General features: G+C 52.7%; 1 protein-coding gene across 5 annotated transcripts in view; it reads left to right on the top strand.

Annotated features, from left to right (window-relative positions):
* EXOC6B (exocyst complex component 6B) overlaps positions 1 to 17498 on the top strand; it is a 292507-nt gene that overhangs the window by 185514 nt on the left and 89495 nt on the right. For 2 of the 5 annotated variants that reach the window (XM_083834126.1, XM_083834124.1), the window contains exon 19: positions 4088 to 4117. The exons of 1 other annotated variant lie outside the window; for it this stretch is intronic. In XM_083834126.1, the coding sequence (XP_083690252.1) occupies positions 4088 to 4117 (30 nt within the window). Of the gene's footprint in view, positions 1 to 4087; positions 4118 to 5872; positions 15513 to 17498 lie in introns of those variants that run through there. 2 more of the 5 variants (XM_083834127.1, XM_083834128.1) reach the window with 2 other exon arrangements.

Raw genomic sequence — 17498 nt, forward strand, 5'->3', positions numbered from 1 at the left:
CGTCACGGCAGCAAGATTTGGTAGCTGGTGGAAACGAGCTCTGGTTTGCTGCGGTTGGAGAAGCCACCAAAAGAGAAATGAAAGCGGCTTTCCCAGTGTAGCCGCTTTTTGGGTTACGTACACAAGCAAGTAATGGAATTGCTGGAAGCGGTCAGACAGCCCTGCCGCAGGCAGCAACTGTTACCTGCTCCCAGAGCAGCAAGTGTGTGAGCTCCGGGCAGGTCCCCTTGGTAGGGACGGAGCACCGGGAGCTAAGAAAAGCTCAGCCTTCCTCTCCGCTTTGCTTTGGACCCTTTGTTGATATTTTTAACACGTTTGTACCTCAAGCAAAGGAGCTACAAGGGTACAGAATTACAGGGGTACGAGGGTTTTGTTTCCTGTGTACAGAAACACACAAAAGGGCATGTTTTTATAGGGATATTTATATAGGGACAAAACCCATTTTTATTTTATATAGGGACAAAACCCCGCTGGTGGTTCTCGCTCCCCCCTGTGCAGCCCAGTTTGGGGAGGGCCAGCTCCCCGCACCGCAGCGTGGCTAACGGGAGGGACGAGGATAGGGAGAGGAGCCCGCGGTGATTTATGAGATGGGCCTGGAGTGATTTATCTTCCTTAAACATTAACGTTTCCATTCTGAACTCATCAAAATTGTTTCGGAGCCCGGGAGGGCAGCAAATCGGCCGAGGCGGCTCGAAGCAGCCTTTCTGTTCCGCAGCTGCAACGAAAGCACTGAGTGGGCGAGGAGGCTGCTGGCTGCGGTGGAGGAGCCGGGTAACGTGCTGGTGCTGCTCAGATGCTCTCCACAGAGCATCGCACGGCACTGAGCCTGCCACCGGCCCCGAGACGGGGCAGGCAGCTTAATCAGAGGCTGCGGTCTGATTTCTGAAGCTGTAGATCAGGGCTGAGCTGCTGAGAGGTCTTGGATTTTTGATATCTTGGAGCTCCTGTCTTGAGAGGAGCGTTACGGGGATGAATCCCTTGCACTTTGCTGGCAGGCCCCTGCGTACCCTGCAGGCAGCAGCGAGCGAGGGGGGAGTCAGGAAGAACCAAAGGCTGGCGGCAAGGTACCCGGCTCCCTCGGTGATCCCTTCTCATGAGGCTCAAGGGCCTTTTCCCGGCAACTTATTTAGAAACACTTTAAAATCTGAGTACGTTTTGAAGTGATTTGTAGGAGATGAGGCGTGGGAAAGCCCCCGTCTGTCTGAAAGGACAGAAAAATGAAGGCGATGTTTGTGAAAGCACCGAGTGTACGGGATGTGCTTCCTCTGTGGAAGGAAGGAGTGAGAGGGCTTGGAGAGGGAAAGGAAGCATCTCCAAAAAGCACGAATTGTCAGTCCGTGTGGGATTGCCAGTGGCAAGGTAGGGCCTTCTCTGTACTGCTGCTCTACACCCAGCCCCAAACGCACCACAACCTAAAGGAGCTGCTGTCCTGTTTGAGGTGTTTGCAGCCTGTTCCCGCTATAAAATATAGGATTTCCACACTTGGGTAGCTTACAGGGAGAGGGAAGGGACTGCAGTGTCTGTCCTTGGGGAGTGGAGCATCCTCTTGTTCCTAGAAGTGGTCTCTGCACAACGCCTGCCCCTCTGTTCTCTTGGCTGCTGCTGCTTTGGAAGTGCCCCCAGCTTCCCGAGCTGGCTGCCGGGTGCCTTTGTGCCCCGAATTTCTGCCATTAACCAAAGCGAAGGGCTCTCTGCTCGCTTGTGACCTCGCGGCAGGTTTTTGGGAGAACGAGAGCGGCAGGCTGAGGAGATGACTAAGTGGCAGGAGGCGAGCGACTCAGCGGCCCTTTGTCACGACAGTAATTACCCCGAAAAAAACCTTCACCTGCTGATCAAAGAAACTCGGCCCGGGCATGTCGGCGGTTCCCGTGCTAAAATTACAGCAACAAAAAGCTCTGTCCTGTAATATAGCAGAGCCGAAAGCCCTGATCCTGCAAAAATGCAGGCGGTTGCTTAACTTGACGTGTGAGTAATCCCATTGTGTTGGCCGGGGCTGCTCGTGGGCAGGAAACCTCCCTGGGGTCAAGGCTCGGAGCGCGCAGCGGGGCCCAGCAAACGGCCTTGGAGGGTCCGGCTGTCCCCGGGCAGCGTTTCGGAGAGATTCGGAGAGAGGAGAGGAGGGGAGGGGAGATGCTGAGCGAGCGAAAAGCTCCGGCCGTGTGTCCCTTTGGGGGATACAGGACCGAATCCTTCCTGTATTTATTGCGGGGAGGGACGGGTACCCCTGACTCAAGCTAGTCCTGGCTCGTGGAGCGGCACAGAGCGTCCCCTCTTCCTTGAGTGTCCAGGCAGGAATTGCAATTCCTGGTTTTTCCCTTAGAGCAAGTGGGGAAGAAGCCTTTGTAGCAGCTCCTTCTGCTTGCCCGTGCCGGGGGGCGGCTGTTGTTCCTAAAGCCAGCAGAAAATGCCTTATCCCGGGAGTCCCCAGAACCTCTTCCCTTTCTGCAGCTTCGCTTCGGGACGGCGAGCCCGGGGACGGGGGGTGAAAAGTTCATGGTGAAGTTAACGGGGCTTTGGTGCATACCGCTGCCGCACGGGCTTTTCATGGTGGTTTATAGCCACAATTCGAAAATGCTCCGCTAAGTGCCCAAAATGTCTCAAAGCAAATAACATGCTGGTGGAAATAAAAGCAGAATTAACATTTGGCTTCGAGGCTGCCCTCTTCCTGTGTTAACCAGTGAGAGTTGGTTACGGCCGCCGCTGCTCTGCTTATTAATATGGGATGCTCAGGCCTCCTTTAAAAGAAAATATCTTTTTTTTTTCCTTTTTTTTTTTTAAACATTAAAAAAAAAATGGTTTGCTGGTTTTCAGCGAGGAAAGGGCCGCGGCCTCAAAAATGAACATTTTCGGCATCATACTTTTGAAAAGAATGACTGAAAAAGCCTTTTGTCTCTGATGGCTGATTGTTGTTTTTATTTCTTGTTAGACAAGTTAATGTAAATCGCATTGACAGGGCTACTCCAAACACACTGATTTGTTGACATTAAGCTTTTCAAAGATGGAGGGTTGTGTCAACACCTACAGTGAACTGTCAGGTTAACAAAGCAAGGATGTTTTCCTGGGGGAGGGGAGCGGGGCAGGGGGGAAGGGGTGTGTTTTGTTTTTATTTTAAGTTTCCTTTAATCCTCTGTTAGTCTTGTATCTTGATAACCTCCTTTGGAAGGTAATCAGGGCAGGTCAAGAGGTGATGGTGACCCGGGAAGGGGAAGCAATCTTTCAGCGATCGAACAAACTCCAACCTCCGCTGTCCCGAGCAGTTCAGCGGGAACTCTCTGCGGAGGATTTTGTTTTTTTTTTTCCCCCCCCTTTGTGCTTATTTTTGCCAGATGGCAGGCACAGATTTCAGCTGGAACTGCGCAAACGCTGCGGACGCTCTGCCTGGAACATTTTGCCTTATTCACCATATTGGCATCTCTTCCCAGTTGCAAATAAATACGCTGGCCCCAGCAGATTTTGCATTGGTGGAAAGAGCTTTAAAAGTGTTTATTTTCTTTTTAAAGAGAACAGTTACCTATGTTTTTCTTTTAAAAGCCAAATCCTGCGTAATATGTGAAAGGGCAAGACGTGCACGGAGGTAAAATGCACCGCAAGCCCGAGCTCCGTACCAGCCACAGCCTTGACCACACGGGGAGGGAAGGTCATTTATTTCACTGAGTGGAAAATAACTGTCAGGAAAACATGGTACGAGCACCAAAGACACGTTCTTTAGATCTGCACGAATCCAGCCTGTGCTTAGACAACGTCCCCTTGCCCTTGGAGGAGCTGAGCGAGTTGTGCAGACGTCTGTGGGCCTCTCGCTGGGGTTGGACATCTGCCCGTGGGCACCTCTCGTGCCCATTTTACAGGTGGCAAAGCTGGGGCACGGGGCTGGCGGCTTGCCCCAGGTTGCGCAGCCCGCGTAATACCAGGGCCAGCAACAAAAGTGGCACTTGTGGCACTTCGCGATTCGTTCCTCCCGTAGCTCGTGCCTGGGTCGGAGCGGTGAGGGGTTGTAGGTGGCCCGATGGATGTGTACCTCTCTGCCTCGCTCGCTGTTGCTTTGCTCTCTTCTGCACTTGACTTAAACTCCCTGTGTTGTCCTCTGTAGGGGGATGTAGATGTCCACTCTACAATGTCGGTGAGTACACGGCTCTGTGTCGGGCGCGTGCCGGCTGCTCTGCTCGCACCTCCAGCGTTAGAGGGTGAGTTGAACCAGAAGGGGTCATGGCTCTCGAAAGGGAGGAAAGGAAAATATTAACTTTGGGTGGAAGTTTGTCCCTTCCTCTGCTGCCGACGCAGGCATGGGTTTTCTTTCAGTTTCTGAGATAAATCAGTAGAATAAATAGGAGGCCGGGAGAGCGGGTTTCCTTGCAGACAGGTCGCACACAAGCGTGCCACTGCAGTAGCATTGATAAATCGTTGCTTTTAGACCTCGTCGCTTTTAACTACCTCCTTTTATCCCCCATGCATCCCTAAATGTGTGAGGAATTAGGGGCAATGCCTGCTATTAGGGAAAGCACGATGGGATTTGCAACCCCTACTTGAAAGAGAAAAGACCTTTGTAAATCCCCCCATGCGCCCTGGGTTCTGTTCAGCATATATCTCCCTTCCGAGCTGACAGGCTCTGTTGCCCCGTGGGGATTTCCCTCCCGGTCTAAGTGCTCCAACCCGGCGCTGGGACTGCTAAGCCTCCCCTCCGGCGGTATTGTTCGAATATTATTTTTCCGGAGAGCAGCGTGGGCTCTTGATGTTGCTATCGGCCGATTTGGATTAGGGCAATTAGCACAAAAGACAGCGGAGCAGACCTTCGGGACCTGCCTTCTGGTTCAACGAATGCCTCTGATTGTTGTCATTTCTGCTTGGTTCGTGTGCGGGAGGAAAGCTAAGGCATTTTTTCCGCGGGTAGATGGCAAAGTGCTCTCGAGCTGCCGTGTTGTGCCTGTTCCCGTGTCCGCAAGCCAAGGCACGTGCAAACGAGCGCCTCGTGCTCGTCGACACGAAGCGGCTCGATGCAGTTGTGTGCTGTGAGACCCAAACTGTGCTGTGGTGGAGCTCCGAGCTTCTGCTTCTGCGCCTCTGAGCCCTGCTCTTTGCTCAAGCTGCCTGCCAGGCTGCCGCGGCGGTGTCGGCGTGTCGCGGCACGGTTGGGTGCGCGCGCCCCTTTTCCTGGAAACTGAGCATGGCCGAGCCTCGAGTCCTTGCGGGCTGCGGGCACCTGGGGGGTTCTAAGTCAGCATCGAGGTCTGAAATCAGCGCCAATTTCTGGAAAGAAGGAGCCTGCTGAAAGCAAGCCGAGGCCAGATTCCACCAAAGCCACGGCTTGGTTCCCGGCTCGCCGGGCAGGGATGCGTCGCGCTCGCTGGCGGTGTCCTGGTATCCTGCTTTGGCAGGGGGGGTCGGACCCAACGATCTCTTGAGGTCCTTTCCAATTCTGTGATTCCAATTCTACAATTCTGTGATTCTCTGCGATTCTGTCACCGCATCCCCCCCACGGCCACCAGTTTCCAGAGGCGATGCTGAGTGTCACCTTGTGCATAGGCCATCCCGCCTGGTGGCCTTGGGGCGTACCGCGAGAGGGACGGATGCAAAAAGTAACATTGCCTCTGGCTTCCCAAGACTTTCAACAATTTAGAAGCCAGATGTATTTATTTCTTTAATTGAATCCAGTGCCTAGACAGCTATGGAGTCAGCTTCCTATGGAGAGGGGTGCATTAGTTTCATTAAGGTAAATCAATGGAAAGTAATACCTGGAGGTCCCCTGGAAAGGGTCAGGAATGGAGTAATCCCTTTATATGGTGGGACTTTGCTGGCCTGCTCTTAGTTGGTTTTGTTTTTAACTGCCACAGATTCTAATTTTCCTTTTAACCCCTCTAATTTTTTGTTCTCCTGGTAGTTTGTATTAATTGGTGGAAATAAATCACCAGTCCGTCTGTCTAGGAGAGATTTAAAAATAAAGATCTGCTCGCACGAAGTAGCAGCACAAAGAAGCAATTGTAGCAGCGTGTAAAATGTCCGGTGGGAAGCAGTTGTGGCTGATCCTGGAAGTTTCTTGGTGTAGCAGATACGGACAAATACTAAACAAATAAAAAAAAAAGTGAGTTGCCTGGGACACAGACATGGATGGGGCTGAGAGCAGTGTCCAAAATCCTCTGTGCGCTTCCTCTGCTCTCCGGAGATAATCCTACCCTCTCGAGGGGTTGCTCAGACCAGTTTGCCCTAAAGGTTGGGCAAAATGCCCTTAAAATGAGTGTGCCCTGCTCGGGAGAAGACGAGGTTATGGCTGGAGCGGCGCTGCATGGCTGTGTGGTCCTGTGCTGCCTGCCTGGCTGTGGGCTGGTGGCTGCGAGTTACCTTCCTCCTCTTCTCAAGTGTCTCTGAAATCCTAAATACTTGCAAAACTGAAGGGCTCCAAACAAGAACTAATGGTTGCTTTAAAGCAAGGAGCAAAGCGTTCAAATACGGTGGATTTAGCTTGGTTGGCTGGGGAGAAGGCTGACCTCGGATTAACCCAGGAGCGCTAGTTAACTAGAATCCGGGTAAGCCAAGTTATCTTGTAATTACATGGTTTCTTGTATGCTTTCAGCACTTTGAAAATTAATTGAAGCTAAAATGCCCAGTCCCATAAATCCTTTAAACCAGGGTGTGCACGCTTACCTAGGAATTGCTTCCCTTTGAGTAGTCACCTTGGCATGTTCGGCTTTGATTTTATTTTACAAACTTAGATTTGTAAAGCTATTTTATGCTTACTTTTGCATGCACATACATACACAAAGAATCAGATGTGTGGTACGGGGAATTTGGCAGTCGAAAATCCATCCTCGGCGTGAGGAATTCGAACACGCCTGCTGCTTCCTGCACCGGAGCCCAGCGCAGACCTTCCAGCAGCCCTAGCAGAAGTTAAAGTATGTTTTTTCCCTTTAGGCTCAAATTTAAGTGAAACAATAGACTTTGCAATTACACGCTTTCCTCTGGTTTCATGCACTGGCAACCTGAAGTCTTGCAAGACTCCTCTTAAGCAGCGAACGTGCAAAGGAATGCTAATTTATGCCCATCTGCTGCAGAAGCCCCTAGCTATCCTGCCTAGCCTCACCTCGGCAGCAGAGCAACCTGCCTTACAGGAGCCCGGTCTCGTCTTCCCCTCTCCTCCGGGATCCCCGGGACTGAGGTTGCCCGGAGAATTATCGGGAATTTGTGCGGAATATTTGGAGCCTGGCATGGCTGAGTGCTCGAGCAGGCTGGGCTGGTGGCAGCGGCACGCAGAGAGGCATTCGCCGTGCATCCTGCAGCCCAGGTTAGGTATGGCACGAGAAAGGAAGCAAAGCGTTTAAAAATACAGAACCTTCTGGGTTTCTCATGACTGCTGTGGCCTTTCTTCATCGCGTTTCATGAATGGCAATAACTAAGGAGAAGCTGATGTGCTAACATAAAAAAAGGAAACCGACCGCAAGTTAGCAGTCATTTTTGCAGTTTTCATTTTCTTCTCTCTGTATCTCGACTAGAACACGTAAATATTGGCAATGGAAATTTCGTGTAAGATTTAGTTCCTGGAAAAGTGCAAAACCAGCCGAAGTTTCATGTGCTTCTTGGGTTGGTCACCGCTCCTCAGTCATCGGCTCTGATCGCCCAGCTTGGAAACAAAAAATTGGGCTGGAAGTGGAGTGTTGTGTTTTGGTTTTTTTTTTGTTTTGAGCTCATCCTTCTTTCCAGTCTGCTCAACATCTGGGGCTTAAGTCATGTACGAGTTCCACTTCCAGCAGGCAGCCGTACGTCACGGAAAACACGCCGACCCCTCCGCTGGGCATCGCAGCGAGCGGGGATCTGCCCACGCGCGGGGTCTGCAGCCCTCGGAGCATGAGGAACCCCTCGTGCCGGGGCGTCCGCAGGCTCTGCAGGCGAGGAGCAGCGCAGCCCGCTGTTCTCCAGGCCTCGAGATCTTTCACCTTTGTTTTATACCACAACTGCTAGGAGTATATTGCGAAGACGAAGCAAGAGCACTCTCTCTTTTTAAGTCTTCCTGCTGCCGTAATTGGCAGATGCTTTGCCCTGATAAATCAGCAGAAATAAGCATGGTTCTAGCTCTTCGTACGTTAGGGAGAAAATGCAAAATCTGTATTTAATCAACTTTTTGTTTCCAAAATGGCAGCTGCTTTGTATTTAATGGAAAATCAGACTCTTCCCAATGGAAAGAATGTTATTCCCAAAGCGAATACAAAAGAAAATAAAAGCCACAAAAGAGGAGGATGAAATATGTCATTTATTTTTTCTCGTTCGTTCCAGTTTTGCTCTCTGATAATTGTCGGGCCACGGCTCTGGTTTGTGTCAAGTAACTCAAAGTCTCACCCCGTGGACATGGGGACCAGGAGAGCCTCGCCGAGCGCTCGGAGGGCTGCATGGCGCAAAGAGGACCGAGAAAAATTACGGCTACTTCTTGTGTGCATATAAAGAGACTCATTAAACACAGGTTATTTATGGCTTTAATTCCACCGCGGAGGTGCCTCCGTCGTTAGAGCTTCATATTTTTCCTCGGCACCTCTTGGTGCAGGATCTCAGTGTCGTTTTGCAGAGGTGAAGCAGCCTGCCTTCGGGGAGCCCCAGGTGTGGGGAGGGAACTGAGGAGCACCAAGGCCACGCCGCGGCCGTGCCCACCCGGCGTGTCCGCAGGTCGCAGCCCTGTCCCCGTGGCTGCAGCGAGTCTGCATCATCCACAGCCCCATCCCTTCTCGGTCTGCTGCTCGAGTCTGCTTGCAGCAGTGTTAAGGCTGAAACACATTAAAACATTAAAAAAAGTAAATGTATTAGTTTTTGGGGAGGTTGCCAAGCTGACGCTGTGGCAAGCCGAAAGCCCCGGTTCTGTACAATGCAGTTTAGGGTTCCCTCCCGCCATGGCATGGAGATACTTTTGGGGAAAGGAGAAGTGATTTTAGCTGTCGTGATGTGCTCTGTCCATAAGTTTTGGGTTTTGCTGGGGTTTTGCTAGCTGCTTCCATGCCGAGCTCTACATCTCCCTGCCTCGTGATGCCGTTTCTCATCACAGCAAGGCCGGGCAGGCATTTGCAGCGCAGCACGTAGGATGTGTGAGTATTCAGAGAGCAGGTAGAGGAGGTAAATGTGACTTACTAATCTTTCCTTGTTTAAAAAAGAGGGCTACGTAAAGCAGGAGGCAGCAGGTTTGGAGTGGGAGCTTGTTGCCCCAGGGCGCTGCCAAACCGCCAGCCCACTGGGAGGACTGGGAGCAGATCCGTACACAAATATTGAGAGCATCTACAGGTAAATCAAGTAGGCTGATGAGTTCAAAGCACGTAATTACTAGCTTTTCTCGAAGCTTGACGCCGTCATGCGCCTGACCCAGAACTGCAGCAGTGGGAAGGTCCCTGCACAGCTCTCCGAAGCACCTCGGGAGACCAGAGAGAGCTGCTCTGGGTGCTCTGACAGCGCTGCTCATTTCTGGTGGGCCAGGCTCTGTGCACAACAGTTCCCATTCTACAGACTTTAAAAAAGATGTTAATTAAAAAGTTATTGCCGTGCGTTTGTAAGAAAAAAGACCTGGGTCTTGGAATCCTCTATTTCTGTGTATTTTCTGCATACGCACACCTAGCAGCTCCCCGGCTGAGGCTGTGCTGCAGAGTGCTGAGCTGCCCGGGGAAGGGCCTCTGCCTGCTCTGTGCCTCCGCAGCGCTTCAAAGACTTTGCCCTGCGGTCACCGCAACAGCTGTGGCCCGAGGTACTTCCCTTCCCCGCCCGCTGCCCTTCCTCCTATTTATTTATTTTCCTATTTAAAATAAATAAATAAATAAAGTGGACGGCGCTCGTTGGCTCTGACAGCACAGCTAAAGTGCGGGTGGAAAAGATCTGATGTCCCTGTGCGTGCCCGTGCCTATATCCCGGATTGGTTAAAGAAGAGAAAAAATCAGAAAAAATATATATACGACCATCAGCCTCTGACGTGCTGCGCTGTGTGGGAGCCTCGGGCCTCCCCCAGCCCCGTCCCGAACAGCTCCCGGCTGTTGGCCTTGGGCATCTTCCCCAGACCAAGCTCCTGGGGACTTTTCTCTTTTATTGGCACCCGAAGGGTTTTGCATCGGACCGCAGTGGTCAGCGTAACCGGCTGCCCGGTTTATTTTCCGCATGGTGAAGATAATCTCTGGATTTGCTTTTTTTCCCCCCCCGTTTACCTTTTTATTTGCCTGGTTGCCCACGAGCTTCTGTTGGGAGCTCAGATTCGCCGTGTGTCCGTCTCGCAGCCCTATCTGTGACGGCACGTTTTCCCTTGAATGCTCAAAATAGAATAGAAGCGGTAAATGGTTACTTCTGCAAATGACATCCCGCTGATTTTTCAGATCTCTCTGGAGGACAGCCCCTCGAAGCCAGGCTTTCCCTCTGCTTCCGCACAGCTTCAAGGCGAGCCCGCAGCCTGGCACGGTGGCCGGCCAGCTCGGTTGTAGCCACGGCTTTTGGCTCCTCGGGTGCTTGTGAGGGCAGCAGATCTTTGCCCACGACCAATTCCACTCGAAGCTCTGCTTGTTGGCGCCGCTTTAAGGCTCTTGTGGGTTCACGCAGGTGAACCTGAGACTTTCTGGAGGAAAGGTGTCTCGTGAGCCAGGCTGTTAGGTGCTAGGGACAAAAATCCCCGGTTTCCATCAGAAGAGGGTACGGCGGTGTCTTGGTGGTGACATTCAGCTTAAACCTCCTGACCCGCTGATGGCAACGAAGCTTCTCCCACAAGCCACGAAACCTTTCCAGGTTTAAACTCCTCCCAGCCAGGCATTGAAGTGTGCGGGGCGAAGAAGGGCCGCAGCCTGCCCTGTGCAGGGCGAGGACCTCTCCTAAAGCAGAAGCCGTCCTTCCCTCTGTCATTTTGGCCATGGCAGACCCCGGGGAGGAGGAGGCCTTCCTGGTGCCTGGCCCCACGAGCAGCAGGATGGACCCGGGGGCTCTGTACGCGAGGTTGTTGGCACCAAAGGGCCCGGTTGTGCTTTGAACCCAAAATGCCCTCTTCACAGAAGCACGTGGGTAATCTTCTTTCTTCTTTTCTTCTCATTTCGCAAATTTGGGCACCAGAAAACCTCTGGTTTTACCTCCCCCAGTAACGTGAAGGACCTGATGGAGGACCAAGGCGCATCCTCTTCCCCGGCAGGCGTTGCTCCGTGCTCAGAGCCCCGGCCCCAAGCAGTGCTCGCCGCCGCCTTTTCCTGGTGCTTGGGTTCCCTTTTTTTTTTTTTTTTTTTTTTTTTTGTTGTTGTTGTTGGTTTTCCTTGTTTTTTTTTGGTTTTCCTTGGTAGCTTCCAAACCCAGAGAGGCTTCAGCTGAGCACTTTGCAGCTCGGTGCCAGTCGCCTTTAGCCAAGCCCACGGTCAACACGCAGGCCTCAGTGCGTAGCTCCTGGGGTGACTTCATGGGGCAGGAGATTAAATCCAGGGCTTGGCGGTGCCTGCAGGCAGCGAGCAGCCCCTGACCCTCGCACATCCGTCCCCTCGTGCCCCACACGCTCACACTAACGCAACGTGACGGGGCTCAGCCCTGCTGCACGCCACGAACCGACCTGCTCTCCTCCTCTTTCCGTAACGCAAACCATTTGGGGAGGAAAAACTGATTGTCCCTGCTTGCTAAGGGTGCTGCGAAACAAATCTTTAGCCATGTCAATAGAGCTAATGGTGTAAAGAGGGCAGGAAAGCAGATCTTTCTGCAAGTGCTGGCATTTGTAAATGTGCTGCTGGGTGCCGTGGAGTTCTGGGCACTGTGCAGTGGCATTGGGGATGTCTGCGGAGCTGAGTTCCTCCGTTCACAACAGGTGCTGGGCTTTTGTACAAAATGGGAGGCTCTCTCGATACCTAGTTTGAAGCCGATCCTCTCAGGGATGGATTTTTGTGAATATCGTACAGGCAAATGTGTTGTGAACGCAAGCTGCTTAACGGCATGAGCGAGTAAGCTCCTGCTGGCTGTGCAGGATGGACTTGGGCTTCCAACTGCAGGCGTTGCCTTATGGTGCATGAGGTACACGTCCTCAGTGCATGGGGCGTGGAAGGAGGAAACCCTAAATGTTGCTGAGGGGGAATCGGAGACCATGGTTCTGAGCCTTTTCCCTTCTTGTGCCCTAATCTGGGTTTGGTTTAGGTGCAGTTCTCAAGAACCTGCGGTTCTCAAGATCGGCATCTTCCCCCTTTTCAGTACCAGGGCAGAAGTTTCTTTCCTGTTTCGCTCAAAATCCTCTGTGCTCCCAGGTCAGTGCAAGAGGGACGTCAGTTTAGGAAGCCCCGCTGTCTCTTTTCCCTCCGTGGCCAGGTCCCCGCGGTGCCGTCCTGCAGGTCCGGAGGTGTGAGCTCTGGTCTGGGCCGTGTTCCTTCGGCCCTTGTCTCTCCCCTCGGCACCATCAGATCCATCCATTGCTCCTGGCCCTCTTCATCCTGGGCATGGTCATGTTTATTTGAAAGACGTTGGGTGCAGACCCACAACAACAACAAAATGACAGTAAATATTTGGTCAGAATTGAGAGTGGATTTCTGTACAGTAAATAGCACATTTTTCATTTCGTTTTTAAGAAAAATTCTTAAAACTGCAGAAGTACTCAACGTACATTCGTTTTGACTTTTTGTGAAGTGTTAAAATGTCTGGATATGGGTTTGGGATTTCTTTTTGCCATCTTCAGTGACTGCCGAACAATTTTTCCTTTAAAAAACAACAGTAAGGACGAATCCGGGCGCTGTTAAGAACCTGGCGGATCAGGGTGGCAAAGGCAAGGCAGGGAGCTCTCCTCTGGCTGTCAGCAGAGCTGATTTATGGATTTTGCCACAGCTTAGTGAGGTTTGGAGCTCTGGTGCTGCTGGCAGAAAGGGCAGTCCAGAGGTATCAGGGGGGCACTGGGGCACGAGGAAATCGCTTCTGCGTTTGCAGTCTTGCAGCATTTGAGGTCTTCATCCACGCCTGTGCAAAAGGTGTCTGCTGGCCTTATTCTCAGGGGCGGCAGGCTCAGGGTTCGTTCTGGTCTGAGCTTTGTCCTGTACCTACTGATCCCTCCGTCAGGTACCCAACAGATCTCCAAGCTCATTGAGATAACTCGATTTACCTCTACAGAAGGAAAACCCAGCTCACGGCGATTCTGGCCCGCCAGCTCCCAGCATATTTACCATGGTGAGGAGCTGCCTGGTGGCAACAGTTTAGATTGAGCCAACAAAAAGTTAAAAGCAGGCGGAACACAAGAACAGTGACAAGATAGTCATTAAATAGCCAGGAAAAGGGACTTCACCTTTCTGTTGTCATTTCTTAGAGGTTTGATGTTGCTGAATGCTTGCTCATTATAACAGCATCACTTGCCACTTCTGTGAAATATTCTGCCGGTATCGCATTACGAATTGGAAAAGAAAACAACAAAAAAAAAATTACTGGGATGAGTTGTGTTGTTTATAACACAGTAGACACTTAATATTGAGGATTTCATTTCTTTTTTCCCCCGATTTTCTGTTGTCTGAAGTGTATGGATTTGCATGTCCCAGTGTAGTTAATCAAACCAGTCTTGATGCTTGGTGCAGATTAAAAAGAAATTCTGCTCTTAATAAAAAAAAAAAGGAAACTCTGAGACCATTTAAAACCTGTCAGGCTTTGTTTTTCATGGAAACGTTGCATTAATTCGTTGGCGGGTTGGTGGGAGCGCTCTTGGCGCGACAATCGGACTTCTGTGCGCATTCCGACAGCCACGTTGCACAAAATTTCGGATGAGGGAAAAACGAGAGGCAGCGGCAGGTCCTCGCTCAGCAGAGGTGCTGCGGGCGCTGGGCTGGGGCCCCTCGGGTCTCCTGGGGGCCGGGGGCTGATGCCAGCTTGCGCGGCGGCCGCGGCTCTGCCGGCAGCGGTAGGTGCGCGCCGGGGAGCCCCCGCGCCCCGCAGCGAGGTAGGTAGCGGCAGCCCGTTCCTGATTGCACGCTAAGATTAATGGGTATTTATTTTAACAACCATTCCGTTTCAGTAGCTTTTAATGAGTCCTTTGATAGCAAGTTCCTTAATTAACAAGGCAGCCTTTCAGCTTTGCCCTTCCCTAATTGTTAACATATTTGCTATTTTCAAACAAACGCGCTACCGTGAGCGGTGCCGGCTCCGCGCTGACCTTCCCCACCGTGCCTGCTCTGCCTCCTGGGAACCCGAAGGGTTTCAGCTGCTGCCCGAGGATGAAATGCAGCTGAAATGAGATGATTTCATGGCTGATTTCCTGCACCGTGATTGACTCTGCAGGGCTCGGTGGGGTCCGAGGAGAGTTGCCCATGCCAGCGTGCTCCAGTAGGCGCCCCTTGGCTTACCTCCTGGGGGAGGGCATCGAGAGGTTTGGCTCCGCTGCTTCGTTCATTGGCACGGCCACAAGTGGCCTCCTTGGGTCTGACACCCCTGTGCCTGGAGGAAGCCCTGGGGAGGACAGGGAGGACAGCGTCACCTTCAGAGGCGTCACGGAAACCCCGGCTGCAAATTGCACCAAAGGCAGTGGACAGAGGGATTCCTAGGTGGAAAAACAGAGTGATTCTCGTCTAGAGAAAGCCCCTGGTTGTTACTTCTGTGCTCAGGAGGAGGAGAATTGCTTCATTTTGCTGGCCACTGGATCGTGTTTAAGATCAACGGGGTGGGTGGGCAGGCATTGGGGTGTCTTGGCCACTGAGCTCTGCAGACTTTCACCCCCAGCCCAGGTCTCCCCCGTGCAAACCCAGTTCAACTCTGGTGAGGTTTGCAAAGGTCTTGAGTGAGCAGCTGATGCTACGGAGGTTTTCCTGAATTACTTCTTGTGATTCAGAGCTCTTTGGTTTTCTGTTGAGTTTGTAAATGAGCTTCAAGGGGTTATTTTTTCCCCTTCTCTGCTCTGGGCAGCCTGTGCCAGGGCTCCTGCACCCGCCCGGCCCAGCAGTGCTGCCTGAAGACGTGCTTCAGGTTCTGGTTGCATCCTTCCTCTGGCTTCCTCTCCAAATCACATCTTGCATTTCAGATAAAGCCTTCCTGAGCGTTGGGTACCAGCGCACCGAGGAAGCCGAAGCATTTCTGAACCGCGCGCGGGCTGAGCTCATTTTGCAGCTCGCTGTGGAGCAGGATCACGACATAGCCCTGCGACTTCTTAGGATGCCAGCATGGGAAGAGCCTTTGGGAGTGCCAGCGGTTGCACCACGCGCTTGCAAAAGCCATGGTGGTAATTAGCGGGGGTCTGAGCCCTCCCTGCTGAGCGCGGTGGCTCCTCCAACCCGCAACAAGAGCGTGGGGTTTTCTAGGAGCGACGTCTGGGGCTGACAGCCCTGCTGCATCCTGCTCACCGAAATCTCCACGCCAAGGCACATGTCCCGGCACCGCCGATGCGGGTGGGGCCGTTAACGATTTCGGAGGCTTGGTGGAAAACACGTCAATCAGGGGCTCGGCTCGCCGCCGTCGGGGAGCGGAGCGCGGCGGGCGTCCCGCAGTGAGCCGGGCTCGGCCTCGTGGCGCCGGCAGCGCTGCCGTCCTGCTCGCAGCCCTGGTGCCGTGGGAAAGCTGTAAAGTGAACCGGAAAAAAAAAAAAAAAAAAAAAAAAAGAAGACTATGAAGTAAACCTGTATGGTAAATACATGCCAAAGAGTCTGGGGAGGAAGAACCGCAGGCACCAGGACGTGCAGGGGGCTGCCCAGGTGGAAAGTGGCTCTGCAGAAAGGGACCTGAGGGTCCTGGTGGACGCCGAGGTGAACATGAAGCAGCAACGTGCCCTTGGGCCAAGAGGGCTGGTGGTGTGCTGGGCTGCATCAGGCAAAGCATTGCCAGCAAGAGGAGGGAGGTGATCCTGCTTCTGTGCTCAAAACTGGTGGAGCTACACCTGGAGTGCTGGGCCCGGTGTTGGGTCCCCAGTGCCAGAGAGCCCTGGGCTCACTGGGATGAGCCCGGCATCACCCCCTGATCTGCTGCAGGGCCTGGGGCAGCTCTGCTGCGAGGAGAGGCCGAGGGAGCTGGGGCTGCTCGGCCTGGGGACAAGGAGGGCAGGGGGATCCTGTCCGTGTCTGGGCCCAGCGCGGAGCCCCGGCGGCTCCCCCTGCCCCTCAGGCAGCACTGCTGGGCCGGGCGGGTGCCGGAGCCCTGGCACAGGCTGCCCAGAGCTTGGGGGGCTCCTCCTGGGGGAGCTTCAGCAGCCGCCGGGACGTGGGGCTGGGCACCCTGCTGGGGGGGCCCTGCTGGGGCAAGGAGGGACATGGGGGGCCCTGCCCGCATCCATGTTCTGTAATTCTGTGGACCAGGACGGGCACGTTCTAGTATGAGGATGTGCGAGATCCCTGCCTGTGTGAACCCAAAGCAGCTCAGGTGTGAATATCTGCAGCCTTCTTCTCTTGCAGCAGCAGCTTGGCAGTAGCGATAGAGCCGTGTCCCGCTGTTATTTTTCTCCCATCAGCAAGAGCTGCTTTATCGAGCAGATATTGCACTGTGTTTCCGGGGAAATGTTCTAAAATTGATGGTTGTCTGCAGCCGCTGATCTTACAAGGAGCTGCCCTAACTGGCATCTGTGTCATTGGGGGGATCTGTATTTATACGGCTGAAAGGAATAAAAATTCTGGGAAGGTTGTAGACCTCTGTGCACAGGGAGGGAGATGCTGCTCAGGGGAGGCAGTCATCCCCTGTGGAGTTTCTTGCACCTTCCTGTCTAGCCAGACATTCAGCACAATGATTTCAACCCCCGTGGCATCTTCAGACCTTCTAGTAGTAAATAAAAGGAAAACTGGATTAGTGCTTACAAGGCAAAAAACTATCTTTCATATTCTTTTATCTTTCATCCCGTAATTTTGAGGGTAAACTGTCAGACATCTGTATGTTCTTAAAGCTGACATTAAAGGCCAACTCTTTTTAAAAACAGAGCGGGTTTTAGGTGCTTAAACCTGAAGAATAATGGAAATAAAAGGCGGGATTCTCAGCTGTCAGGAGAAGATTCGGCCTCGGTGCTTTCAAAGGCGCAGTGCACGTTTGCACCTGAAACAAGTTTTGGGCCTGGCCGAATCCCACGTGAAAAGGAAGGAGCAGGGGCGGCTGTGCCAGAAGCTGCTCCCGTTGGATTCCCTTCGCCCTCCCTGCAATGAGGCGCAGTAGAAAATACTGGCAAAGAATTTCATAAAGCGCCACTGCAGGAACCTGCAAGCCGCTTTCGCCGTGAAGGCTCGGCAGAGTTGTTGAGCTGTCAAGCCGTGATGATTAAATTACTTTTCCCTCCCGTCCTCCTCGCGTTTGGCTTATTAACTTGACGTTTCATCTCAATTATTTGCTCTTCTTCACGCCCTCCCAGTGTCGCTTGTCACTCACTCTTTATTCGGGCAAGCCCGGCTAGCCGGAGGAATGCGTGCACCGGAGCAGGCGTGTTTGCAGGCGTAGGTAACCCTTTAGGTACCTCCGTGTTGCTGATCCCACCCTTGCTCGGTGTACAAGAAGGGTTTTCTCCTAAGATCTTTCTCGGCGAGGCAGAAAACCTTCCTGTGGGTCTTCCTTTTGACTTCACCTGTGGGGGTTTGTGCTGTGACATCGCCCAGGCTGCTCCGAGGGTTGCAGCCTGT

The sequence above is a fragment of the Anser anser genome, assembly GCF_964211835.1.
Source record: "Anser anser genome assembly, chromosome: 4".
Lineage (NCBI taxonomy): Eukaryota > Metazoa > Chordata > Aves > Anseriformes > Anatidae > Anser > Anser anser.